Consider the following 27,480-nt stretch of genomic DNA (forward strand, 5'->3'; position numbering starts at 1 on the left):
ACGCATTACTGGCCCGTTTGTTTGGACTTTACTCTTCCTTTCTTTCCTCCAGTTTCTCCTTTTCTCACTTCCTCCTCTCTTCCTTCATCTGTCTCTTTCTCAGCTCCTGCTTTCCTCTCTACCATCACATCAGTCTTTCCTTCCTTGTTTTCATTTCCTTGTTGTATTTTTTCCAAGCTTTCTCCTCCCTTCTCCTCCCTTCTCTCTCTTTACTTCCTCTTCTCGGTTTTTGTTTCTTCCCTTCTCCTTTGTATTTACGTCTATCTTTGCATGTCCATGCCTGTCTTTCTGGCCACTTCATCCTTCTCACCCGTCACTCATGACTCATAGATCAAATAATACATAATAACATTGATGACAATCACACATAGTGAATCACACACACACACACACACACACACACACACACACACACACACACACACATGCAAAAACACGTACACACTCTTCTCATGTCTGATCATGTCCAGAAGATTTGATTTGTTTCAATAAAGATGCGATTAACACACACACACTTTTTACATGCAGACTGAACAGTTGGTGTGGTGTAATGAGCTAATCTTCAGCTACCTCTCTCTCACGCTTCTCTTTCCCTCCTTCTCTCTCTCCCCTCCCTTCCTTTCTCGCTTTCTCCTTTGTCTGTCTTGCTTCACCATTCCACCTGTGCCTCTCCTTCTCTCTCTCTCCCTCCCTCTCCCTCCCTCTCCCTCCCTCTCCCTCTCTCTCTCTCTCTCTCTCTCTCTCTCTCCTCTCTCTCTCTCTCTCCCTCTCCTCTCTCTCTCACTGGTGATTTATTGGTTGTCAGGTTGTTCTCTGCTGCAGGGGCTTCTGGGATGCCGTCAAGGTGCACAGTGGTCAGGTAATGACAAGTGTGTGTGTGTGTGTGTGTGTTAGCAGTATTTCAAGCTGCCTGTCCAAAAAAAGTGTCAAGCATCTGCCCCTGCAGCGTGAATGTGTGTGTGTAATGATCATCTTTAGACAAATTTAGCTTTAGATTAATTAACATTTAGATTAATTTATCAGCCACATGATATACGGTAGTGGCTCGCCTGCAGCTACACACCACATTAAATGTGTGTGTGTGTGTGTGTGTGTGTGTGTGTGTATGTGTGTGTCTTTGTGTGTGTTTGTGCAGACCTGCTTGCCGTCGGCCATGTTGCAGGGCATCAGCAGGACCTGGGAGGCAGGGAAGGTGGTGGACAGAGACAGACAGTGCTGCTGCTGTCGGATCTGCTGCCCGTGAGTGTACACCCACTCCTGGAGACGGAGACAGAAAAAAAATCATGTTATAGATTAAAAAAAGTATTTTAAAAAGTAGATAGATAAGAATCTCATCTAGACTCTATCCTACATTTATTTTTATGAGCGCTAGAGTCGTACGTAAAAGGGAAAAGAGAAATGTATTCACGTGCAAGCAGTAGTGCTGATGTGTATTTATAACCAGTCTGATATGTCACACACACACACACACACACACACACACACACACACACACACACACACACACACACACACACACACACACACACACAACAAATACTAAGGAGGTCAAGGTTCAAAGTAACAGCCGCCTGATGTATTAATAATCATGTAGGAGAAAAACGTGTTAGCAAAGAAAATAAGTGCTAAGAGGACAGACTAACTAACACACACACACATACACACACACACACACACACACACAGTAAATGTGTAACTAGGTCCGGATTCTTACTGGACCTAACAGCATCTGATAAATTCAAGTTGCCGGTGTTTTTTTGTTTGTTTGTTTGTGTGTGTGTGTGTGTGTGTGTGTGTGTGCGAGGGCTTTCCACACCCTCAGGGGACAGACAGTATAAAGGTCACACCAAAGAAAAACTACATCTTGACACATCTAGAACACACACACGTGCACACACTGCATGGTGTCTCCAAGGTGTTTCTTCATAAAGGGGTGCCACATATTTTAATTGGTATTTAAATAATGAACTATCTGAATTATTTCCAGGTTATTATTAAAAGATGAGAAAACAATAGCCAGTATTATTATGTTAGTAGAGATTAATAGTTATGTTTGTGACTAATGATTATATTCATTATTGTCTGAGTTTCTTTTGTCTGACTGAGACTGTGGGAGCCTTAAAGGGCAAGGTGAAAAGGCCAAAACAAAAGCTTAATACTTAGGCCAAAAACAAAAGCTTAATACTTAGGTTTTTGGCCATGGATAGCATCTCGTACGTAGGAGGTAAACTTTTATTTCTTAATTAGGCTGTTTTGAGGGCGAGAAAGCCGTGCTGAAGCGCTTAGTGCATGCTACAAAGAGAACTGAAAGTTCAGCCAAATGCAGCATAAACAAAAGGTTTTACCTTCTTAGTTAACAACAAATGTCTACTGCAAAACATAATGGAAATGTATATAGGCGCCAACTTGGGTTAAACAGTGCTAATAATAATTGGGTACTCTTACTTAAGTTACATAATGCAGGACTTGTAATGGACTATTTTTCCACTGCAGTATTGCTATTTTTACTTGAGTAAAGGATCTGAATACTTCCGCCACCACTGGGTATCAATGTTCCTGTTTACTTGTTAAAGCTACATTGTGTAAGAGTTTCTTCCATCTAGTGGTGAAATTGTATATGACAACCAACTGAATATTACTTTCTAACTCCTCCCATTCCGAGCACGTTGTAACTCCTACGGTGGCCGTATTATTCCAAGAAGTACGACTTCGTCTGTGAGAGTTCCTTCCAGTGTAATAATAGTTTTACGTTATTTTGGTACCATTTCATTCAACATCAGTTATCAGGTTCCCAAACATATGTAAGCTAATGTTAGTAAAGTATCAGTGCTATCGTTATTCTGTATATTGTACGAGATTAATAGTGTAAGGTAATGTTTTATCTCCAGCTAGTCTGTGTTAAAACTGCACATGACGTGAGTTGTCTGCCAGGGAAATCACGACACGTTTATGTTACGAGGTAGACAATCCTTTTTCATCATTAACGCGAGGAATAGTATCCTTAGACGGCGTTCTAGCGTTATGTACAACCATGCAACCAAGCAACTATAAATCTTCGAATTTACACAAATAGGCTGAATTACCTTTGATGATTCTGAATGGCAGATTCTACACGTACGAGAATACTTTGATTAGTTGGTGGAAGCAATTACACATGAATGAGCACATATTTGTGAAAGAACAAAGGGGTTTTTGCTAAGAATCAACTCAAAACATTACACAATGGAGCTTTAAACAACCTAATTTTGACATTATAAATATTTTTCGGTTTTCGATTAATGAACTAGTCATTTTCGCTTATAATCGTGATTTCTTATGAGGAAATAATCAGCAATTATTACATTTCTATCATAATACTACCATAATAAAGGGACATATCAATACATCTTTACAAGTTATGATCATAATGATACTGCTCATTGGCCCGTATAAAGTAATACAGGGTGTGAGTTGGTGGGTGAAGAGACAGTGGGAGGTCTTTTCAAAGCACGTCTGTGATTTATGGGGTTTTATGTTGAATAACTCAAAACTGCAGGGTTTATTTCACCGTATGATTGATTTATTGAACTGCAGCAAAGAGAATGACATTGGAGGTTAATTGGTGCTGTAGCTCAATACATCTTCCCTGCTGGAGCCTCCCAGGGAGTAACCTCACACATTTTGAGAAACAAAATCAGTTTATGTTCAAATATTCATTAATGTGTCTTTGTTTGGTTTCAGTCTAGATTATTATTATTCATATCTGTATGTGTTGTAGTAGCAGCAGCAGAACTACACTATAATTACAACACTTGTCTTACTGCATGATCCCACATCATATTATCTTACTATATTCGTGTCAGGGTTTTGCACTGTGTACGGCTTTTTAGCTTTGACTATGATACACAGCTGATAGTCCCCCTTCATTTTTTGTTAAACTTGTAGAAAATTTGTAATAGAACAGTATAAAACATTTAAATCTTAGATGACTGACATGACAAGCTGTTTTCTGCTACAGTAGTATGAATTTATAAAATGGTCTCCATGCTTCCTTGCTATGGATTTGTCACTGAAATGTGGCTTTAAAGAAATGCTCGCTTTGTTTCTGAGGAACTGACACCAGAATCTTTATGTTTACAGTGACTATTTCAGATCACTTACACGTGTTCTGCTAATAGATTATGTTGTAGCTGCTAGAAATGTCTAAATAGGATCAATATGGTCTCAATATAGATAGATAGATAGATAGATAGGTGGATCGATTGATAGATAGGTGGATCGATGGATCGATGGATCGATGGAGCAATGGATCGATGGATTGATAGATAGATAAATAGATAGATAGATAGTGTTCCCCAAAGATGACCAAACAAGGACGTGGACTGTTATGTCCAGGTCAAGCTGACATAGAACATCTGTTTTCCAAGCAGCTCTGATGCAGTTAGGAAAGTATGGTGTTATACAACAGCAAAGTGGATGCTCTAACTTTAGCTTTTATCTCCAAAATATGAGGTTTAGATAATATGGTTTAAGTTAGTTAATGACATTCTTTAACTATTAACACAGATACACATGATGCGGGAAATACCTTGCCCGACAAAGTCTGCCATTTTTGAGCCCCGCGCCTGACACCATCTCTCTAACGCACGCACGCACGCACGCACACACTCACACAAACACACACATACACGCTACCAAGAGGTACATGTCTGGAGATTTAAACAATGAATGAATTTACGCTAGTGTGCCTCGTGCGTAAACGTGCTCAGTGTCTCCCTAATGGGGAGATGCACTTTCTTTCGCTTTCGTATAGCATTTCCACACATCGTGTGCTCTGCGTTGTAGAGGCGTATATGAACACTGTGATGGGAGGGATGTTAAATGGTCTGTTAAATAAAAAAATAAAAATAGGATGGTCTTTATTCTCATGGTGACAAGATGCCCCTCTTTGGAAGGTCATTTTACAGTAAGTGTTTAGTTTTGTCACCCGTTCTCTTGTCCATATCGACAATGATTTATTTACGAGATTGTTCAGGTGCCACCAGAGGTTTCACCCAGATGTCCCTCACCTTCCACTTTCTTTGAGTTGGCATTCTAAACTCCTGTCGATTCGGGAAACATTATATTACCGACAATTGACAATCAAATTATATTTATCTTTTTTTTTTTGGAGTAAAATTCTCGTCACACACTCGACAGCCATTTTAATTCCAGAGTTCACCTCCAATGTTTCACCAAACAAGTTCCTTCCCAAGGCTATTTTGAAGATGACTGTGATTGGTTTAAAGCAAGGCCAATAAACCAGAGCACATCTTTCTCCTATCCAGGAATGTTGTGTGGACTCGGCAGACCTTGATGTCTGGCATTGGGAGACTACCCGTTCTCAGCAATTAATTGTGGTTATTTTTATTTGATCATTAAAAAAAAAAATTCCTTTAATGTGGATTTCTTCTTTTAAGTAATTGGCTAAGGATATTTGCAAACACCAGGGGAAAAAAACTCACTTTTTAAGGGAGAAACTGACAGAAGATAAACATTTATTTAATTATTAATGTTAACAAACATTTCCACCTGGGAGCCACACAGTACAAACAGACTTCGGAACATGAACAAACAGGGATTAAGAGCCTTCCTTCAGGGCTTCTCTACAGTAGCTGATAAGGTAGAGTTTCTCACACACATACACACAAACGCACAAACACACAACGCAGTGGTTTTCTCTGCGAGTTCAGGGATTTGAACCCGAAACCTTCCAGTCACAGTGCAGCCTCTCCAGCCTTTGGACATTGCAGCTGCTGACATGTTCGTGCTCGGCAAGGCGGCTTGTTAGAGCAGATCACAGCCTTCACACTCGCTCTAAACACAGAATAATGAGAATCCTACGGGTATTAATTAAGGCGGAGAGAAGGCAGAACGCACACACACACACACACACACACACACACACACACACACACACACACACACACACACACACACACACACACACACACACACACACTCCTATATTACCAACATTGGACTATCGTTCTATACTGACCACTTTTTCTGATAATTTTGAAAGAAAAAAAGAGAAATAGAAATTTTTCATTAAAGGTATTATTTCAGAATATAAGTGCAAACAAGTTTTTATTTGTATTCAATTTGTTATTGCCAAGAGGGGACTTGCAGTTGACCTGTAAATCATAAGTTACCTGGCTGCATGCAGAATTATCATCCATTTTTTATTTTCTATTAGGGGTATTTACATTCTTTTGTGTTACTGTATGCAATTATTATGACCTATGTAGAGTGGTGGAGTATGCATTGTAAAAAGGACTACCTTTATCATGTGGATTACATTTTATTTTGTACTTTTAGTTAGTGAATCCTTTATGTCAGGAGCGAAACCTGTCCGCAGTGTCATGGTGCGTTTTGAATCATGCTTTGACTAGAGTGTGTTGTGGTTGTTTGAGCATCTTCAGAGCATTCAAGTTAAACTCATTTATAAGTCAACAGTTAATAGATCCTGAATTAATAATTATATAATGAGGACTAGTCACAATTCTGATTTGATCTTCTGTCTTTTAATGTCCATATTGCTATCTAAGAGGGGACCTGTGTCAGGTAACTAACACACACACACACACACACACACACACACACACACACACACACACACACACACACACACACACACACACACACACACACACACACACACACACACACACACACACTTACACACTTACACACTTTCTGCTGTAACCTAATCAAGTTTTAGTTTGACGACTCTCTCTATCAGAAATCTTGTTTACATCTACTAATGACCAGAGAGAGCGAGGGGGTGGTGTGAGCAATATTTCCTCATCCATCTTAATGAATAAGAACAGTTTTTTCCCCCCACAACCTAGTCTAGACATCCACACTTCCTGCGTCTATGGAATGAAAATCTGCATGACTGAAAACCCCTGATGTTTATCATTTTACATCAGCTGATTTGACAACCTGTTAAAGTTTTATAAACCGTATTCCATTAACGGTCTTTAGATGTCTTCTTTACTCTATCCCAGATTCATCTGTTTCCTACCGGTTCACAGTGGGGAGAACTACAACAATGTCTAAATTCCAGGTTGACCCACCTGGCTGATGGCAGGGACCCCCTCTGTTCCTACGCAGGGAGCCAGTGTGAGGACGGGCAGCTCCTGGCCCTCCACCCTGCGAGACTCCAGACAGTTCTGCCGCTGTTTGATCACCCCGGACTGAGAGTCAGAGTCATCTGGGACCCTGGTAGAGGAAACACAACATAGAATTCATACAAGGGCTCCAGTGTGTTGGAGAGACATATATTACACATCCCAAATAAAACAAAAAATGCACAACTAGACACCACTAGAGGACAGTGAGAATATATGATTTTTTCTGTTGAATGAAGTGACCCTTTAATCTGCAAAACCCAATTTACCCAAACTGGTAGCAAAAGGATTTAGAGGATATATCATCTTACATTTTAAGATACACTTACAGCCTCACTCAGATGAAACAGAAGACCCCAATTGTCTCCACTGTGGTCTCATTAACTACATCAAGATATCGCAGTTAATTTGACAGTGATTCATCAGCGTTTTCAAAAATGACACGCCTGATGTACCTTTAACGAATCCGCTGAAGGCCACGATTTTCTAAACTCATTACTTCAGAAAGTTTCTTTCCAATCTTCCTCTTTGATAAACTTTCTCAGTGTTTCTTGTTAAATTCTCGGCGGCACTATAAACTCGGGCTTAAGCCCTGTACCATTAATTCAATCTGCTATCTCTCTCTGTTTTAATAACCCTTTAAAGGTTATTCTGCGTTTTAAGGGTCAGGTCTGTCCTCCCCTGAGAGCGAGCCTGTTAATTCCATACTGGGGGATTAACACCAGCCTCCAGTGGATAAATGGGCATTTAAGTGTGTGTGATTGTGTGTGTATTTAAGTGTTTGAAAGGGAAAAAAAGTGTTTAAATGAGAATGCTTATGTGTGTCTTAAAGTGCCCATATTATGCCCATCTTCAGGTTCATAATTGTATTTAGAGGTTATATCAGAATAGGTTTACATGGTTTAATTTTCAAAAAACACCATATTTTTGTTGTACTGCACATTGCTGCAGCTCCTCTTTTCACCCTGTGTGTTGAGCTCTCTGTTTTAGCTACAGAGTGAGACCTCTCACTTCTGTTCCATCTTTGTTGGGAGTCGCACATGTGCAGTAGCTAGGTAAGGACTACTAGCCAGTCAGAAGCAGAGTATGAGGGCGTGCCACGCTAGCAGCTAGGCGAGCATTATAACGTGTTACAAAGTGACCACGTTTGTCTCTGAAGTAAAGGCTGGACTACAATAGAGCTGTTTGGGGCAGTTTGTGAACAGTGTTTTCTGTTGGAGATGGTAAGTCCCTTTGCGGTGGACTTTGGGCTTTTTCACTTTGTAAACCTATAACGTGCACAAAAAAGATATATAACACAATAAAGGAAAGGGGAAAAGCTAAAAAAGCATAATATGAGCACCTTAAAGATATTTGTATTGGCATGTTTGTGTGCTTGTAAGCAGTGCGTTTGTGTACTGTATGTATATGAGTGTGTTGTTGTGTCTTTCTGTGCCAGTGTGTGTGTGTGTGTGTGTGTGTGCAGACAGAGCAGTCAGTCTGAGACATCAGGCCCTGGGAGCTCAGCCAATCAGAACAGAGGGAGATATTTAACACAATGACACTGGATGAGGTGTTCCAAAAGACATGAAGATGTGTGTGTGTGTGTGTGTGTGTGTGTGTGTGTGCGTGTGTGACATTAATTTTGACAGATTCAAAAAACAAAACAGGAGGTGCATTGTGTGCCACATTTGCAGACAGCACAAAGCATTGTGCAGGTGCGCAGTGTTTGGTTAAAAGCTGTATTCAACCCCTTTCCCACCGGACAAAAAAACAAAACACCAACACGCACTAACATCTGGCTTTTGTTTGCAGCGGGAAAGGTTACAATCAACTTTCATTCCCAGAACAAATGACTCTGCAGTAGTCACAGGTATTTATCGGCTCCAGTTCCGATCGGCAGTGATGGAAACATGACCCCTGGGTGGAAACGCCTTTTTTTCGCCCCTTTTTTAAAAAAACGCACACATTTACAGGGCAAAAAGGGAAATTCACAATCATGCCCACACCTTTACCTGTCCTGTGGCTTTTTTTGTCTCAAAATGCATACAAGTACACTTCGTCGGACAAAATATGTTCTGACTGCATCATAAGATCTGGAAATTAAGCTAGCCACAGGTCTGGAACCAATCCTCTATGCTCCCCTCTGCACTTTTTTTTTTTGTTTGTTTTGTCGCCTATCATCTTTTATTATAACTAGTTTTCTTTTACAGTCCCAGGGACAATGAGAGTACTAAAGTTGGGGGACAGAGTCAAAAGCCAAGAGATAGATTATAAACAGAATATTCAAAATCAAAGAAGCAGAGGCAGAGATATTCTGACTTATAGAAACTTGGTAAAAACTTCATCCACGGTCCCAGTTCATTATTCTGGCTTTGCGTACTTTACAAGGCTACTCCAGAGCCGCAGAAGACATCATAAGTATAACTGTTTGACAGGCTGAGTAATAAACTGACCTGATGTGTAAAGTCAGTGGCATTCCATTTTAAAAGACAAAAAAAAAAAAAAAAAAAACAGACATAAAAAAACGTAACAGAAAAATAATCTTATCTTTAAAATGCCCAAGACAGTAATAAAGCCAGTTCTAGTGTCAGTCTTGAAATGTCTCCTCTCTCTCAGTTGCTTGCTCAGCAGAAGCTTTCCCTGGACAGATAAGTTCAAAGACACACACACACACACACACACACACACACACACACACACACACACACACACACACACACACACACACTCACTCACTCTTACTTGAGCTCAGGGTAGACGTTGTCCAAGTACCACTTGAAGGATTTGCACTTGAGCTTCTTGCGGAGTTCCACTCTGCCTCGGATACTGGTGACACAGACACCAACAGACAAAGGCAGACAGTCAGATAAACAGTAGTCAGTAAGTAGTCATACAATATCCAAAGACAGAACAAACTTGTCACAGATAATTACAAAGTAACGTACAGCCAGGACAAATAATAGAAGCATGTGATGTATATAGGCAGGTAAAGCCTTATAGCTGTGTTTAAATGTCAGCGTTAACCTGTTTCCGAGAGATAGACACTGACATTTATGCATAGCTGTGGGCTTTAATGTCTGTTCCTGCTGTGTTTTGCGGTAGTCTTGTATTAATCACATTGTGGGGACTTGCTTCCCATTCGGGGACAAAACACTGGTCTGAAGTAAACCATGTATTTTGTGCTTAAGACTTCAGGTTTAAAGAGTAACACTGCAGGTGGCTGGGTTGGCTCAGTGGGTAGAGCAGGAGCACATAAACATAATGGTTTATGCCTCAACACAGAGGTCCAGGGTTCGAATCTGACCTGTGACGATTTCCTGCATATCTTCCCCCTCTCTCTCTCCCCTTTCTTACCTAGCTGTCCTGTCCATTAAAGGTGGAAAAGCCCAAAAAATAATCTTAAAAAAAAAAAGGCAGAAAAGCAAGTTCAATTAAACTTAAACTACTGGACGTCAGCAAAAATGTGATTTTCAGGGGGTGTTAAGTTACTCTTTAATGTCAGGGTCAAATGTTGAAGGATTGAAATATATTTCTCTATTCACTCCTGTTAATATCTCTGGTTGTTTTAGTCGATTGTGGGCACTGTTGCAAGTCGATATACAGAGCTACTTTATGGCCCTATTAGAGTCAAAGGATTTCTGCATCATTGTGATGAAATACAGCTGCAAAAGCTGCTTGGAGCACTTAACTCTTTCTTTAAGAGTTTATATTTCTGTCACCCTCCGCAAGTTGCAACAACCGGTATAGCTGTGCCAATCCACCCTTGTTGCTGTTGAAAATTGGAATTAATTTAAGTCTCTTTTTCTTCCATTACTGGATAGTTTAGGGTGGCTGTGGCTATGAGGTAGAGCGGGTCGGCTGTTTGATGACTGGCTCCTCCAGCCACACGTCAAAGTGTCCTTGAGCAAGACATTGAACCTCAAGTTGCTCCCCAGACGCCGTATGTGGCTGTCCACTGCTCCTAATGCTTAGGATGGGTTTAATGCAGAGATTAAATTTCACTACATTGTACTGTACGATTGTGTGTGACAAATAAAAAAAGTTGCTTCTGTTTCTTCTTCTATACTTTTTGGTACAAGCATACAACCTATCCAGTATTAATATTTAACCCCTCAACATGTGTTCTAGCCAGGTTGTCAGCTTAGAAAATTTTGAAAAATTTGTCCATTTTAACATTATATAGTGTTATAACTATATGTAGTAAAAGCGGATTTTTTTTCCAAAGTGCTTCCATTTTCTTCCATGTTACCTACTGTAATTTTGGGCAAATGTGCAATACAATCCAAGTTATGGGCAAGCATGATCATTAAAAAATAATCAATAAATACCACAAGAGTATCACATCACAAGGGGCATTGTTGAGTCAGCACAGTTGTGATTTGGCATGAGGCAGCAGATCCAGAGAAGATGATCACGGCAGGTGTCAACAGTCTGAACAAAACTTTATAAAGGAGTGAATCACACAATCACACAACAGATTCACTTGGTCTATTTGTCTACACAAACATTTACCTCAAGATTCTACCATTCTACCATCAAATGTTGCCAGAAACAGGTAAGCTAAACTGTTTTCTAACTAGCTATACTTCCCAGACAGATAGCTAGGCTAATTTACTTTCATAATTACTAGATTACTTACTAGGTATAAATAGGTAAATTAAGTTTTGTGCAGATGTGTAATGGAAATATTATGTTTATAATTTATTTGCTGCACAGCAGCCTATTTTACAGTCTGCTAGCTAAAAGTGTTAACCAGTTTGTTAGATAGCCAAGCCCTCAGCTTATGTCAGAGGACATAGTGTAGTGATCCACTCAGAAACCAATCAGACTAGTGTAGTGAAACATTTCTTTGCCTTTCAGATGAGATAACATGGATCCAGAGGGAGCTGTAAGCCTAGCGTCCAAAGAAAAACAAATAGGAAGAGATATTGATTGGGATCAAGACAATCAAGACATCAAGACAAATATGGAAAATACAGCCAAGATAAAGCCCTAAGAAATCCTTCTGAGAATGGGCTAAAGTGTATTAGACTGAGAGCAAATGAACGGGCGAAATACCAAGATGTGGAGCATTGAAAATTGAGGAGTTTCTGGACACAGAAACTGAAAAGATAAAATGGCAAAATGCATCAACCTTTGGGGATTATGCTGACATTTTCATACAGAAAGTGACTGGCAATCTACATGGGAACATTACTAGAGTGGATCTAGTCTTTGATCAGTACCTACAGAACTCCATAAAGGGTGGAACAAGAGCAAAACGCAGCACCACGCAGCAAAAAAATCGCACCATTGTAAGTAATGATGTAAAGATGCCAGCTAACTGGAATAGTTTCATTGAAATGGACAAAAACAAGGCCAACCTGACACAATTTATTTCAACTGAACTTGAAAGGCATGTCATTCAGTATGGTCTTGAAATTTTAATAAGTGGGGGATTTGATGATGCTGAAAAAGTGGCAACGGCAGCTGGGATTGATGTTTCCCACCTACGGGCTGCACATGAAGAAGCAGATACCCGCATATTGCTACATGCTGTTGATGCCACAACCAAAGGGTATGAGAGGCTCATCATTCAGTGTTGCTTCTTGTGTTTGCACACCTGCTGAGCCCAGAAATTAGGATGAAAGCAGGAACTGCCAAGAAACCACGCTACATTAAAGTGCATGATATTAAAATGTCAAATGAGATTCTGGATGGTCTGTTGGCATTTCATGCCATCACTGGATGTGACACTACCAGTCAGTTCACTGGAATAGGAAAAAGGATGGTGTGGAAAGTGTTCCAGCAGTGCCCTCATCTTCTCCACAACTTTGGTGAGGATGAAGTACCAAGTCCAGCTATTCTATCCTCAGCAGAACAGTTTGTCTGCAAACTGTATGATCCAAAAACGACCAGCACTTCAATCCATGATGTTCGCTGTGCCCTGTTTCGGAAAGTGAAAGCCAATGTGGATACTTTACCACCAACTCAGGATGCCTTGTCTCTGCACCTCATGAGGGCCCACTATCAAACAAAGGTTTGGAAACAGTCACTAGTGACCCATCCACAGTTGCCCTCACCAACCAGTTGTGTTTGGCACATGAAGGATGGAATGCTTGTCCCCCAGCTTTTAACCAAAGAACCTGTACAGGCCAGGTGCTTGGAACTGATGATATGTGGATGCAAGGAAAGTGGAAGTCAGTGCGGTACCAGGCAGTGTCGATGTCGAAAAAGTGGAATATTTTGCAGTGGGGCATGTGGGTGTGCCTGTGCAGCTTGGTGCCAGAATACTCTGGTACTCACATCATTATTATTGAGTTTTGCCACATTATATGCAACTATCTTGTTTCAAAACAATAAAAACAGTAAATCCTTCTTTTGTGTCCCTGACCAGGACTCAGACTGAGCACATGGACATGGTCCCTGGGTGCCTTCTGTTGGCTGCCTACCTGAGTGCCACCGCTTTGATGGGGAAAAACATACCTTTGCCATATGACTATTACATAGTTATTACTACTAACTAGTTACTAACCCCTAACCCTAAAGAAGTGAGAGAGCAGTTATGTTAGGATGGAATTAATAGCTATAGTGATATGTCAATTACATATAATTTGTGTTACAACCTGGTACATTAATGAAGTCAAATAGCACCATAGACCACCATCTACAGTTCTACATTTCCGCCTTGACATTAAGTATTATAACTTGTGCAGCATTGCACTGTCTCTCCCTACAAGCTTTAAACTTGGCTTGACTCATTCCCATAGATAGGGGTACTGATTGATAGAGGTTTTGGGATACTATGTTATGTTTCCAAGCTGATATTCACTTTGAAAACTGGTTCTCTTTAGGCAGAGATTGTTTTTTTTCATGTTCTAGTTCTGTCGTCTCTTTCACTGTACAATAAATGTTCATTCTGACACTTCAGCAGACATCCCATGAGTGTTGGCTTTCATTTGATACCATTTTTATGTATATGGTCCTTGTGGTTGTGGAGATATTCAACATTTATTGTTGGCATGTCGTGTTAAGCAGGAAACCAAAAAATTGGCCTGTAATTGCTTGTACAAGTCACACAAAAAAAAATCAGCTTGACAACCACCCTAATATCTTACCTATGGGTGTCTTCTAACTAAAAAAATAGGGTGACAGCTTGTACCAAAACATGTCCGCAAAAGTCTTAACAGAAGCCCTTTTCAGAATTGGCCCCCTGACTATAGCTGAGACAAACAAGAAGCATGGGGAGAGTCAGAGAGATGACATGCAACAAAGGTATCCACCCTGAAACAACACACAAATGTTGTGGTTAAATAAACCAAAACACCTGGCAATTTCTTCTGTGGCTTTTTTTCTGGCTCTGGTAAAAGAAGATTACATTGTGATTCCTCTAAATTGAGGTCTGGAACCAGGCTTCTCACCAGTGTGAATATAAAGTGTGTGTCGATTGTGTGTGTGTTCTTAGGCCGGCTACACGCTGCCTGCATGGCGTGAGCATGTCAGCTGCGTGGCGTGTCCGTTTATATTTCGGCTCCCATGTTAACAGGATAGAGCTTACACATTGCCTGCGTGACACGCACGTCTCAGGCGCAGCTCGAGCCGTGCCTAAAACACGTGCATGCTAGAAATAGGACCGACAAGCGTGTCAGAAGCGTTTCCAGGCAAAATAGAATACAAAAAGATGTTTATGTGTCATTTTGACACAAATACATATTAATAAATGACATGTTGATGTTTGAAAGTCTCTAGGTTTTGACATAAATGCAGATTATACAATACAAAAAAAAATCGATTTTCAAATATTGCACCTGTCAATACAGAACAAAATATTCTGTAGCCTATTTTGCTGTCAATACTGCCGACGTCTTTGCTGTAATCAAATCAGTATATATTTATGTTTAACATGAAGGATACTACTGCTTGAGTGCAGTAAATCAATGGGAAACATACATGTGTACAGACAAGGCTAGCAGCAGCAGCGTCGCGTCAGACACATTTCTGGTGTGTAAAGAATGCCACGCAGCCGCCACGCAGCCGCCACGCAGCCGCCACGCAACCGCCACGCAACCACCACGCAACTGACACGCAACAGAAACGTCACGCTCACGCCACACCACACAGGCAGTGTGTAGCCGGCCTTACTCTCCGTAGGATTTCCCCCGAGCTGCAGGCCGAGCAGAGTAGTAAAATAGACTGAAGTCGTCCATCCACACCTCAGCTGTACGACGTGTGTTCCTGTAACCACACACACACACAGACACAGACACAGACACACACACACACACACACACACACACACACACACACACACACACACACACACGCAGAGTTAAAACCATGGTACCTCACAATCTTATTTCCTATTATGTATATTTGCTTTATGTCTTCCTTTGGCAGGAACTTATTAATGGTGAAACCATTTGCATACAGCAGACAAATAGTGAGCCAATATGACTTTCCTAAATTGGATAATGTGACTTTTGTGACATGTATTGCATGTTACAATGATACTAATTATTTGGCATTTAAAAATCTCTGATGTCTTTAAAAAACAGTCTCTGCTAACTGCCAACAATAATGTAACCTTGACCTAAAGTTAACGCAACTATATGCGTTCACTTGAATGTATTACGGATCTCCAGAAGGTTTCCAGCTGTGCATTTAATTCTTTCGCAAATTACACATTTAATTGGTGGTTAATGGATTAAAAACATTTACTGAACTATAGGCATGTTTCTTTAATACAAAACAGCCATTGAACAAGCTTCGGATTTTGTTTTGGCTAAATCAAAACATGAGAAACTGACCCACGATTTCATAATGCAGGTGTGAATGTTTGCGGCAGAAGGGTAATTCATTAATCACGCTCAAGGTCTCCACACAGTATGAATACAAACAGGACAGCTTCATCACACAAACAGAATCCCAACCTCTGTTCCCTAGATGTTTGGGGATGATATTGAAATGTTTAAATAAATGATATATGCAACACTCCCTGAATGTAAGCAAGAGGATGTGATGAGATGCAAGTTAGGTCTGTCCCCTCCTTCATCAACAGTGTGGATCCAGCTGATATTTCAACCACAGTGAAATAGAGGAGAGACCGTAGGAAGGAGGGAGGGAAACAAGTAAAAACAGGCATCAGCAGTGTTTAACTGCTGCCTTTAAACACACAGCTCTGTTGCAGACAGCAGCCCACCTCCAGATGAACAACTACCATTCACTGCCATTACTTCCCAATATATAATATCCAGATTCAGACTGCATATTTATACCTGCTGCAAATCCTGCCTGCTGTATCTCTTATTCAGTTCTGTCCAGCTCAGTACGCTTTATTCACCCACACTGCACAAACAGTAGAGCACATTTTCTCCATCTCTCGCCTCCGATTTACTCCTTTTTCTCTCATTCTCTTTCTCTCTCTGTAGTAATTAGCTATTAGCTGAGTTTCTCTGAGCTGTGAACTATCTCATTGAGATGACAGAAACCCTCCATTACAGGCATAACACTGGCTGTGATGGTTTAATGAAAGGGGAAGAGAGAGAGAGAGAGAGAGAGAGAGAGAGAGAGAGAGAGAGAGGATATGAGTTGGCTGTAGGCGTATAAACATAAATACGTGTCACACAGGCTTACAATTAAAAAGAATCACTCATTGCACACACAAACACATTGGGGTACAGCAGCAGGCGTCGGCGAGGGAAGAAACAGCATAATCTTTGTAATCAAATTATTAGGCAGCTCTTTATTTAGCATATTCATAACCCAGACTGCCAGCGCCGAGCCTTCAGCTAATTAACCGGCGGAGCAACATGCGAGCAGACAACTGCAGCTTTGTTCGGGAGATCGGCGTTGATCACAAACATCAGGCCATCGTGATACAAATAAAAGTCATCATCACGCGCGCAGAACAGATGTTGCCTCGGTAACAGCCGACAGGAAGCGAAATGACTGAAAAAGGAAAAGTCTCAGTGCCGGTGTGGATTAGCTGGTTGACACTAAAGAATACGTTTATAGGAGCCGTTCGGCGGAGAGGCTTTGCTCCAAAGTGCCGTTCAGCAGCAGGAGCGCTCGTTTAGGAAGCTGAACTCCTCCAACCTGGCAGAGTTAGTGCCTTGCTCCGCCCATTAAGCCACAAGAGGGAACCCAACTTTCAAGCCTGGCAATGTTAATGCCTTGCTCACATGCTGAGGTTCGGGAATTACTGAACTGTTATAGGAATAATCCGCCGGATAGATCATCAGTCTGTTCAATGGATCCCAGGAGTTACTTTGTGATTTAGTGCTGTAATTAAGTTTTCTGTGAGCTCACTTTCTCTCTGTCTTCTACTTGAGTTTGTCATTTACAATGTTTTTAGAATTAATTTTTCTTGTGACCTCGAGATATAAACAAGCACTGTCCCCCAATTGGACATTGTTCTTATTCCTTATACTATATAACACTTTGATGAATAACACCATGCAGTAATGTTGAAAGTGCACTCGGTTTTGTAATCTGAATGTAACCAGCATCCTTATTGTAGCCATGATTAATCTATTTATGCGAGATCAATTCGAATGCAGTCTGAGCACATTAGTCCTGTTAATGGATTATTGGACTGCCTGTAAACATCTTTCTGTCTGAACTGTTTGAAAGGGGCAGGGAACAGAATACAGCTTATGCTAATAGGATCATATTGTATTCGCAGCTCAAAGGCTCCCAGGCAGCTGTAAATCCACTTTAACAATGATGTGAACAGCTTTCGCGGGGCTGCGACACACAGCTCAGAGTGCAAATGCTGCACGGCTGTTTCCTGTGTAATATTATTAGTCCAAAAGCGAATCTTCAGCAGGAAAGTTAGTGGGATTATAAATTAGGTAGGTTAGTGTATAACCGCACACCAAATGATTTAAAAAAATGCCAAACAAGTCCGAAAAGCAATTAGGTGATAGTCAATCTGCAGTAATATAATATGGGAATAGGAACCATAAAATAATTAAAACCTAAAAAGACTACACACATTACACATAATGGCCAAATATTCCAGCATCCACTGTACTTTCAAGCCCCTTTTACTTAGGGGGGGGGGGGGGTCATGTGTGAAAGGGAGCAGGGATCGATATTCGGGGATATCTGTACTGCCTATTTCCTACCGCAACACCTCGTAACACTTCAGGGAAAAGGCCGGTGTGGCAGTGTTGTGAATGAAAGCAGTAACATTGCAGGGACAAGCACGTAAAGAATTACTTCTGTCTGAGCAAACCAATCACAACACTCAAAAAACATTACTTGTCTTGTTAAATGTTGGACATTAAATACATTACAAGAACAATAGCACTGGACAAAAAACAGCTCTTCACACATCATGTTTCTGAAAATAACCTTCCGCCAAGCATGAAGCATGCTTACAACTAAATAAAATCTAAATGAGAATGCCAGGAAGGGCCTGGATCAGAAAGCAAATGATCAGAGTCCTTAAACACCACGCACTGCATGATTTTATCCCCCAACTGTAAATGCCAGCGGACTCAAACTGAACATACTCGGTCCAACTTGCTCTGATCAGTTGTGTGTCTTAGATGTGTCTGACCTGGCGTTTTTGCTGTTGCACTTGTAAGTATCTTTGATCAGAAACGTTATCTGCCACAGCTTGTCAGCTTGATGTTGGCAAACGCAAGTTGCTTCTGCACCGACAGCGTTCTAAGGCCGTTGTAGGAAAAAAGAAAAATGTTACGGACCCGGGTGAGAAGGGTAATATTTCGAGAAAAACCTCAGTGGGCATGGCTCAGTGCGTTCGCCGGCTTCTTTGAAAACAAATGGAAAGAGTCGCCAACGAGTTTTTTACGACAGCGTTGCCAAATATCTATTCCGAAGCTGTAGGGGAAGCTCTATAGAGAAACCTGCGAGCAAAAAATGAGAAAAACAACGAAGAAATTGCCAAAACTGCATAGTGCCCCTTTAAGCTGAGTTGGAATTCCCAATCCCCTACTTCCAAGCTACACGGATAAGAGGAAATAATTCTTCGAACTTCTAACAAAGTTTTACTTTGTACTACAAGTGTTGCTGGAGTTTTGACCTTTTTCTGTGTGAAGTGACAGAAATCAAGCAGCCCTCTGGCATCTCAAACAAATATCGGATTCAGTCTGCATACATGAAAAATCCCCCTAAAGTGGAAGTTAAAATTAGTCAAAACTTATTGGCCCTCATTTATGAAACGGGCGTACGCTGATTCCTACGCAAAGCAAGGGATTTATCAATTTGAACGCGAGCGTAGGCTGCGATAAAATCTCATGTCTGGTCTGAACTTGTGTACGCAAGGTTTCGAGTCAGCGTGGACTTTCGGTGCAGCATATAAAAAGTTTAACAGGAGAAGGAGAAGTCATCAGTTGATCACTTATCAGCAATGGCAGATCTGGCTCTTTTAAAAGACCTCTATTCGCCGGTACAACACACGTACGCACACGGGCCACGGTGGAGCACTCCATCGGATTGATTAAGGGCAGATGGCTTATGGTCTTGCATCAGCAATATCACCCATACACGGCAAAAAAAGTCTGCAACATTGTTTTAGCCTGTGGGGTTCTGGAGCCAGATGACCCGATGCCCAGAGAGCAGTGTCCAGCACAGCCCCAACTGGGGGCTATACGAATGAGACAGGATATTATTCTTCGCTTTTAAAACGGTATAGTGTTATGTTTGGCAATAATAGCCTACTCAATACAGGAAACATGACGATGCACAACATTTTTATTTATTCTTCAGGTTTTTGTTTCTCTTTTAAAGTGTCGTTAACGGCCACAAGTGAACGATTTATTTCTGCCATTGACCGAGTTATTTCGGCTTGTTTTTCCAGCTTCCAGCCCCTCTGCTGTTAGGAGACAGGGTCGGGGTGGTGGTCCTGCACGGGGGACGGAGGACACACGCTCTCTCTCACAGCTGTTGCCTGGCTCTGACTCATGACAAAAACACGAGTAAAATAAAAGACACTGCATAAACTCCGCTACTGTGTGTTTATTTAAATATAGGTAAACCATGCAGGCCTAAGATATTGCAATATAAGCCTGTATATTACTATTAGGACTATAGCATACATATGTCAAGGATGTATAAATTAAATAAACTTCAGCTGGAGTCTGATTTACCACGGCAACGCTGTTGACTGCATCAGTGATCTCTTTCCATTCCTCATTCTTTCTACAGCCTTTAATACCAGTTTTCAGGCTGACAAAACTACAAATGTAAGTGCAAGTGAACCTGAAATATCAGGGTTTCAATCTCCACCTCTGAAAAGTGCCGCCTCTTAGCCGGATTACGTCTCGCCATGTCATAAATTGTAGGGGCGAGGCTTCAAAACCGAGAATATATAGGGGCGTGATATTTAAATTACGATCGTTTCCAGCCGCTGCATTTATCAATGTACGACCATTCTTACGCTCTGATTGGCGTGATACGAACGTTTCATGAATCACACGTGAAGCCTGTCGTAAGAGGATTTCTGCGCTCATATCTGCGCTGGTTTCTACGTTAGGTTGATAAATGAGGGCCATTCTGAGACTTACTTGATGTAGGTGTTGGCGTTCCCCTCGGGGAAGACGTACGGGTGTTTCTTCCTGAAGACGTGACCCACTCTGCTGCAGGGCAGGATCTCCAGACTTCCGCCACACTGCCACACCCGGAACGAGATCTCTGCAACCAAGTAAACTTCAGATGTGTGACGGTAGCTGGGTAACTGTGTGTAACCACGCTTGTTGTTCATTTGAAGCTTTTTCCTTCTGTGTCTCCTCGTTAGTTTTATATCCTGCACATCACGGCTATGTGGGCCAAACCTCTCTGAATATTTGATGATCCGCTGACGGACTCTGATGTGTTTGTCTGATTCAGTGTGTGTGGGAATGGGTACTGTACGCTTGTCTACGTGTGTTCATCTGCTTATACTGTGCTCATTCTCTGTGCACCGTGTGTGTGTGTGTGTGTGTGTGTGTGTGTGTGTGTGTGTGTTGTAGTTTAATGTAGGCTAATTGACAACGCAGCTGTCTGTCTGTGAGCTAAGAGGATAGAAAGAGAGAAGTAACAGAGTTTCGCCAACGAACGAGATGCCGAGAACTTTGAGGGAGAGAGAGAATAGGAAAGAAGGAGACATAGAGGAGAAAGAGAATAGGAGAGAGGGAGTGAAAATGAGAGCATGGACTGGGTTTGATGAGGAAGAGGAGAGATGGAAGTAAAGATGATACTCCAGAGAGTACAAAGGAGAACAAGAGAAGTCAGCAAGATACTGAGATCCTGACACAAAGCCTGTGAGACTGACAGAAACATGACAGAGAGCAAATGAGTGCATGCGTGTGCGTGTGTGTGTGTGTGTGTGTGTGTGTGTGTGTGTGTGTGTGTGTGAGAGAGGCTAACAGTCTTTCATTGATCCGAGAAAAGCAGCAGTTCAGCAATCAGCAAACTGACTCCAACAATCTATTACTAAGCATGTACACACACACACACACACACACACACACACACACACACACACACACACACACACACACACACCGTTCGGATGACTGCAGGCAGCAGCAGGAGAGCCAGATGTTGCTGCTGGATGGATGTCAGACTGTAAAGACGTGTTTTCTGCTGAATGAAACGTTCACCTTCATTCAGCTGATATTAAAGGACTGTTATGAATAGCTGATTTTAAAGGACCTTTGTATTCCTATCAGTTAACTCCCCAGCGTAATAAGTCCTTTCTCTTTGTTATCTACTCAGCTGTTCATGAGCCATTCCTGCACTTTCTTATGATAGCAATCTAAAAAACAACCTTGTCTCATACCAAAAATGATTACAGTTTGATTTGTATGATGTGTTTTGGAGGAAACGTAAACTGCTGCCTGGATTATGTTCACCAGCGACTGCTGTCCATATCCCGTGTCCTTTGCCATGTTAGGCTTAAGCTTAAAGTGCTCATATTATGCTTTTTGGCTTTTTCCCTTTCCTTTATTGTGTTATATATATTTTTGTGCATGTTATAGGTTTACAAAGTGAAAAAGCCCAAAGTCCACCCCAAAGGGACTTACCATCTCCAACAGAAAACACTGTTCACAAACTGCTCCAAACAGCTCTATTGTAGTCCAGCCTTTACTTCAGAGACAAACGTGGTCACTTTGTAACACACGTTATAATGCTCACCTAGCTGCTAGCGTGGCACGCCCTCATACTCTGCTTCTGACTGGCTAGTAGTCCTTACCTAGGTACGGAGCATGTGCGATTCCCAACAAAGATGGAACAGAAGTGAGATGCCTCACTCTGTAGCTAAAACAGAGAGCTCTTTTTTTTTTTCTTAAACCATGTAAACCTATTCTGATATAACCTCTAAATACAATTATGAACCTGAAAATGAGCATAATATGAGCACTTTAAACTAAGGTTAAAACACTCAGTTAAGATTTGTGTTTTGGGGAAATATTAAAGAGTCAATAACCTGAATCTCCTGCTTCAAGTAAGCGTTTAAAGACTATGTCCCTGGCCCTAACCAAGAGCATGGAGGTGCCTAAACACAACTACAAAAACATGAATCTTGCACAGAAACTCTGGAGGACCATTTTAAAATCAATAAAATAATTTTGAAATCAATAATGTATTTCCAATTATTGATTTCTTTAGTAAGAAGCCGAATAAGAAGCAAGATAATGTAGAGCGAGCGAGTCATTATTGAGAATTAAACCCCTGCAGGGTGATGCAAGACCCTGACGCGCTCTACGTTATCATTACTTAATATCTATGAGTAAACTAGACCTTTGTGGGCAATGCTCCAAATTAATGAGCAGGCCTGCTTTATTACTGTATGTTTATGGGATTTCTGCATTAATGTGATGAAGAACCTTGCTGTGTTAGGTACCGAAGTCATGGGATTAACCAAATACACATAAACCTGCCAGTTATTTTACCCGTTGACAATCTAATTGATTTCAAATATATACATTTGGTACTATGATATAGAATGACATATAACATGAAAGAGGATAGTTTTGCACTGTAAAACATTTATATTTATTTATTTATTTGGTGAGGATGTTTCAGTTTGTAGATGTTTAACAGATTCGACCGAAATGTTGAAGCTGGATCTAATGCAAACAAGTAACGGACAGGGTACCTGGTTTCTTCCCAGATCAGAGTTTTTGGTCCGACACCTCAGTGATAAAGACTATTTAACGGTTTTTAACTAGCATAAATCATTAAAACATAAACATTTTTGGATTCACTCTGTGGTGTGATTTGTTTTCAGTATTACAACAGTCTTTTTTTTTTTTACCAGCTTCTTCTGGCAGGATGATGATGAAAACATACTATTCAGACTATCAGAGCTAGAGAAGCCAAAAAGGGATCAATTGCCGCTTTCCGTGTAATATTCAAACCTTTGGAAAACTGTTTGCATCACTATGACTGCATTACAAATAAATGCAATTCTAACGTAATCATCCTACATCTGCAAAGTGATTGTCCTTTTATCTTGAGAAAACTGACAGTAGAGAAGAGAGAAAAGAAGAGGGATAGATTTTTTTTTGTAAATTAAACTTGCATTGAAACACAACTGTTGACATGCTTTGAATCAAATTTCCTTAAAAGAGAAGACTAAAACTTGATTCCAGTTAGTACATCTCAACCAATAAATGTCCATGTTTGCCTCTGTAATAGATCTGTCAGACACCAACGACTCACCAAAGTTCTCCCCGCCCCAGATGTCCATGGCAGTGTCGTATTTACCGAGATGATTGAACCAGGACCGGTCTATCACAAAGAGGCCGCCGGCGATGATGGGAGTCCTGTCACAGAGAAACATAAACAACAATGAGAGAGAGAGAGATCACTGTATGTCTAGTTATTGGTTTTTAGTCTCAGTAGTGTCATTTTATTGAAAAGTCAATCTTTTCTCGCTGACATCTGTGCTTGAATCTGTCCAGAATCGAATCAAATCAAAAGTAAAATGACTCTTTCACCACTTTTGTTGCTCTGTGTTTTCCAGAAAAGGCAAGAGCTTGTTGGTTTGCTGCCTGCCTGCCACCCACACGCACACACACAAACGCACACAGGCTGAATCATCATCTGGACAACGTGATGAGTGAATATCCTGGGGACAGCACATTGTGTCATCAAATACCCTCTGTTTATTAACAATTATCCTGCCATCACTGCCTTCAAATAGGACTCGTGTGTGTGTGTGTGTGTGTGTGTGTGTGTGTGTGTGCGCGTGTGGGTGGAAGCATATAAAAACCCTTTTCAAGCTCAATTTGTCCTTGTGTGTTTAAAGGTGTGTGTGTGTGTGTGTGTGTGTTTCTATTTGTATGTGAATGAGGAAATTAAAAAGCATACTATAACTTGGCAAATACATGAAATGAGACAAGGCTGGTGCATATCTGTGTGTGTGAGCGATCTAGGTACTTCTATCTTTGTGAGGAGGACCGACCCACGAAGGCTGTTTTACCTGAACGAGTTTCAGGGCTCATCAGACACAAAAACACTGCACGGCGATTATGAAACCATGAGACAGGATTTTACAACTCTGGAAATATATTCATGGAAATATTCATTTTATCCTGACTCATGGCGATCACCAGGAAAATAGTACAAATATGCTGTTAAGTTATCTGCGCTTGTACATGTCGTCGTCATCGGGCAGAAACCTCATATCTCCATATCTGGTCATTTTCATTTTTTTTGCTGTTGGTTCCTCCCTTTACATCTGTCTGTGGGTTTTACAAATATTTAAACAGTGACAAGGTGATTTTGTCTGACTTAATTTGTTTGAGGTAAATAGCTCAATAAAATATTTTTAAATCAGCCATTTTTAGATACAAGGTTTTTACCCGTCAGCGACGATATTTGACTTGCCAAAGCGGTTGTATTGTCAGATGCAGTCTCATTGCATTGTTGAAGCAAAGGTTGAGCCACACACAGGCACCCCCAGTGTGCCAATGCAGTAGGTTTTATTAAAAATAATAAGGGGACCCAGCAACTCTCTATCACTCTTTTTGGGCCTGCCCAAAGATGAGACCATTTTGGGACAAGATCTTTGAGACATTTTCATACATGTGCAATAAGGCCATAGTCCCAGAACCGCAGTTGGCAATATTTGGAGTGGCTCGAAGAGATCTGGGTCTCCCTCAGTCCCAGACTCGTGCTCTGGCATTTTCATCATTGCTAGCAAGACGCCTCATTCTGTTCAACTGGAAGTCCCACCTACAGTCGCTGGGTCAATAACATCATGGCTCACTTGAAACTGGAAATTTAAATTAGATTACTCACACTACAATAATTTGAGTATCTCACTTTTATGCAACTTAAAACTTCTTCTACAGTTATTTGACTTTGTTACAGCACGTACGCTAGCGTTGATGGTTAAGGTTTCAGACAGAGGCTAGGAATGCATCCTGTCAATGACGGCCCTCACAAGTATAGTTTATAAATGTGTGTATGTTCTCAGACGGACATGGTGACTCAGTCCAGCCCCCGCAGGTTGACATCGCACAGACAGAAGCAGCACACTGACATTCAGATAGAGACAGACCATCATAATAAACACACACACACACACACACACACACACACACACACACACACACACACACACACACACACGTCCATCTGTAAGTGTTTAACACTCTGCCTCCACTAAAAACAAGCACGAAGTCAGACAGTCACAAGTTGGCACAGCAATAAATCTGGCTTCCTGCCACCAATCTGAATTATGAAGAAGGAACAGTGCCAAAGTTTATTATATATAACTTTTTCCTTGCCCAGCAGGGGGAGCTGCAGCAATAACAGGTCAAGACGTTTGTTTGTTACTGATTGATCTGCGTCCTTTGTCATGTTAGCAGCGGTGGGGCTGCAATCACTTGGCTTGCAGATTACAAATTGGCACTGCTCTGCAATCAACCAACACAGCCACAGAAAATGTGTATGTACAGTATGTATGTATTTATTATCTTTCCGTGTTTATTTGTGTTTATATGCGTTATTGTACTAGTCGATGACTGTGGGTTCTTCCTGCCACATTCATATGAAGTATGTGCTCGAGCCCTATACCAGTTTTTATACATCACAATATTTTGACAATGTATTGTAACTGTTTATGGATGATATACTTCTTCTTCTTAATTGCAAACATGTTTGATGCAATGTAAACATATGTTTTGTCATGAGATAAGTGATGGTGGGGTTAAAAATGTGACCCACACTTGTGCAGAAACGGTAAACTCACATAGACCTTCAGGGCCAGAAAAACCTTTATTTGGTGGCATCATGACGACGTGTGGGCCCCTTTTTATTTCAACAGACATTAGGGCTGGGTATCAGTACTCGACACTTGACTGAAATAACCCAGTACATGGTATTATTGAAACTTTCCCAGTCAAATGATATCTCCATTTGATCCTTTTTGTACCCAGATCTAGATAAAACTGACTATTGTGGGACTATGTGGGGTTTTGCTCGCAGCCGATCACTGCAAGCGCTTAAAAGTGCAGTAGGTAAGACTTATAAAACTAACTTTCTGTCATATTTGCTGAAACTGACCCTATGTTCCAGTAGAACTACATGAAGCAGGTCATTTAAAAAAAAATTATCCGGCTCCTCTGGCACCACCTACAACCTGTAGTGCGATTTGCAAAAATCCACAGCTCCCTGTTCAGATGCACCAATCAGGGCCAGGGGGGGGTGTCTAACTGCGTGTCAATCACTGTTCATGCAACTCATTCATTCTCCCTTGTGGGGGGAGGGGCTTAGGAGACCATTTTGGGCTTTAGCGGAAAGGGAGGAGGGACTGAGAAGTTTTTCATGTTCAAATTTTTTAGCTAAGTCCTGGATCTTCACAATTCTACCTAAGGCACCTTTAAATGCAGCGTGTGATTGGCCCACTACCGCAGCAGCAAGCGCATTTAGCCTGGTATATTTACAGTGATTTGACTTGCTGTCTGTTTGCAATACGCTACCTTCCCGGACCGTTAATGCCGATAAAGTCTGATCATACAGTCCATGCATTGACATCAACAGAAAAAATTTAATTTTGTGATTAACTTCAATCGACGGATGACTTAAAAAAAAATGTTAGAATACAACAAAGGTGAAGCTGTAGAGCCCCTTAAAGATAATAGCTTGGGTGCATAAAAAAAATAAAAAATCTTTCACATCTTTGGGGGCGCTGCAAGAAGCCAAAAGGTAGAAACACGAACATCGCTCAAAGATGAAGATGACATTGGGTTCAGAAGCTTCTACAGAGTGAAAACAACTTAAGAAAAGGGATTCAAAGTTTGAAGATTTTTTCGTTTGAAGTATTGTCCTTCCTCATAATAAAATCTGAAGATAGCCGTTTAATTAATTACCCTTATCCGTGCATTACTTGATGATAGTC

At 41.0% G+C, this 27,480-nt stretch overlaps 1 protein-coding gene across 2 annotated transcripts in view; it reads right to left on the minus strand.

The window, feature by feature from the left end:
* The window catches only part of galnt14 (UDP-N-acetyl-alpha-D-galactosamine:polypeptide N-acetylgalactosaminyltransferase 14 (GalNAc-T14)), a 194,949-nt gene that overhangs the window by 8,710 nt on the left and 158,759 nt on the right, over positions 1-27,480 (minus strand). For both annotated transcript variants that reach the window (XR_004106500.2, XM_031308303.2), the window contains exons 9-14: positions 23,793-23,896; positions 20,651-20,777; positions 15,258-15,350; positions 9,879-9,962; positions 7,101-7,245; positions 1,138-1,257 (exon numbers count right to left, since the gene is read on the minus strand). Coding sequence is in view for 1 of the 2 variants with exons in the window: in XM_031308303.2 (XP_031164163.1) it covers positions 1,138-1,257; positions 7,101-7,245; positions 9,879-9,962; positions 15,258-15,350; positions 20,651-20,777; positions 23,793-23,896 (673 nt within the window). In the remaining variant the exon portion in view is untranslated. The remainder of the gene's footprint in view (positions 1-1,137; positions 1,258-7,100; positions 7,246-9,878; positions 9,963-15,257; positions 15,351-20,650; positions 20,778-23,792; positions 23,897-27,480) is intronic.

The sequence above is a fragment of the Sander lucioperca genome, chromosome 19 (genome assembly GCF_008315115.2).
Source record: "Sander lucioperca isolate FBNREF2018 chromosome 19, SLUC_FBN_1.2, whole genome shotgun sequence".
NCBI classification, from domain to species: Eukaryota; Metazoa; Chordata; class Actinopteri; order Perciformes; family Percidae; genus Sander; species Sander lucioperca.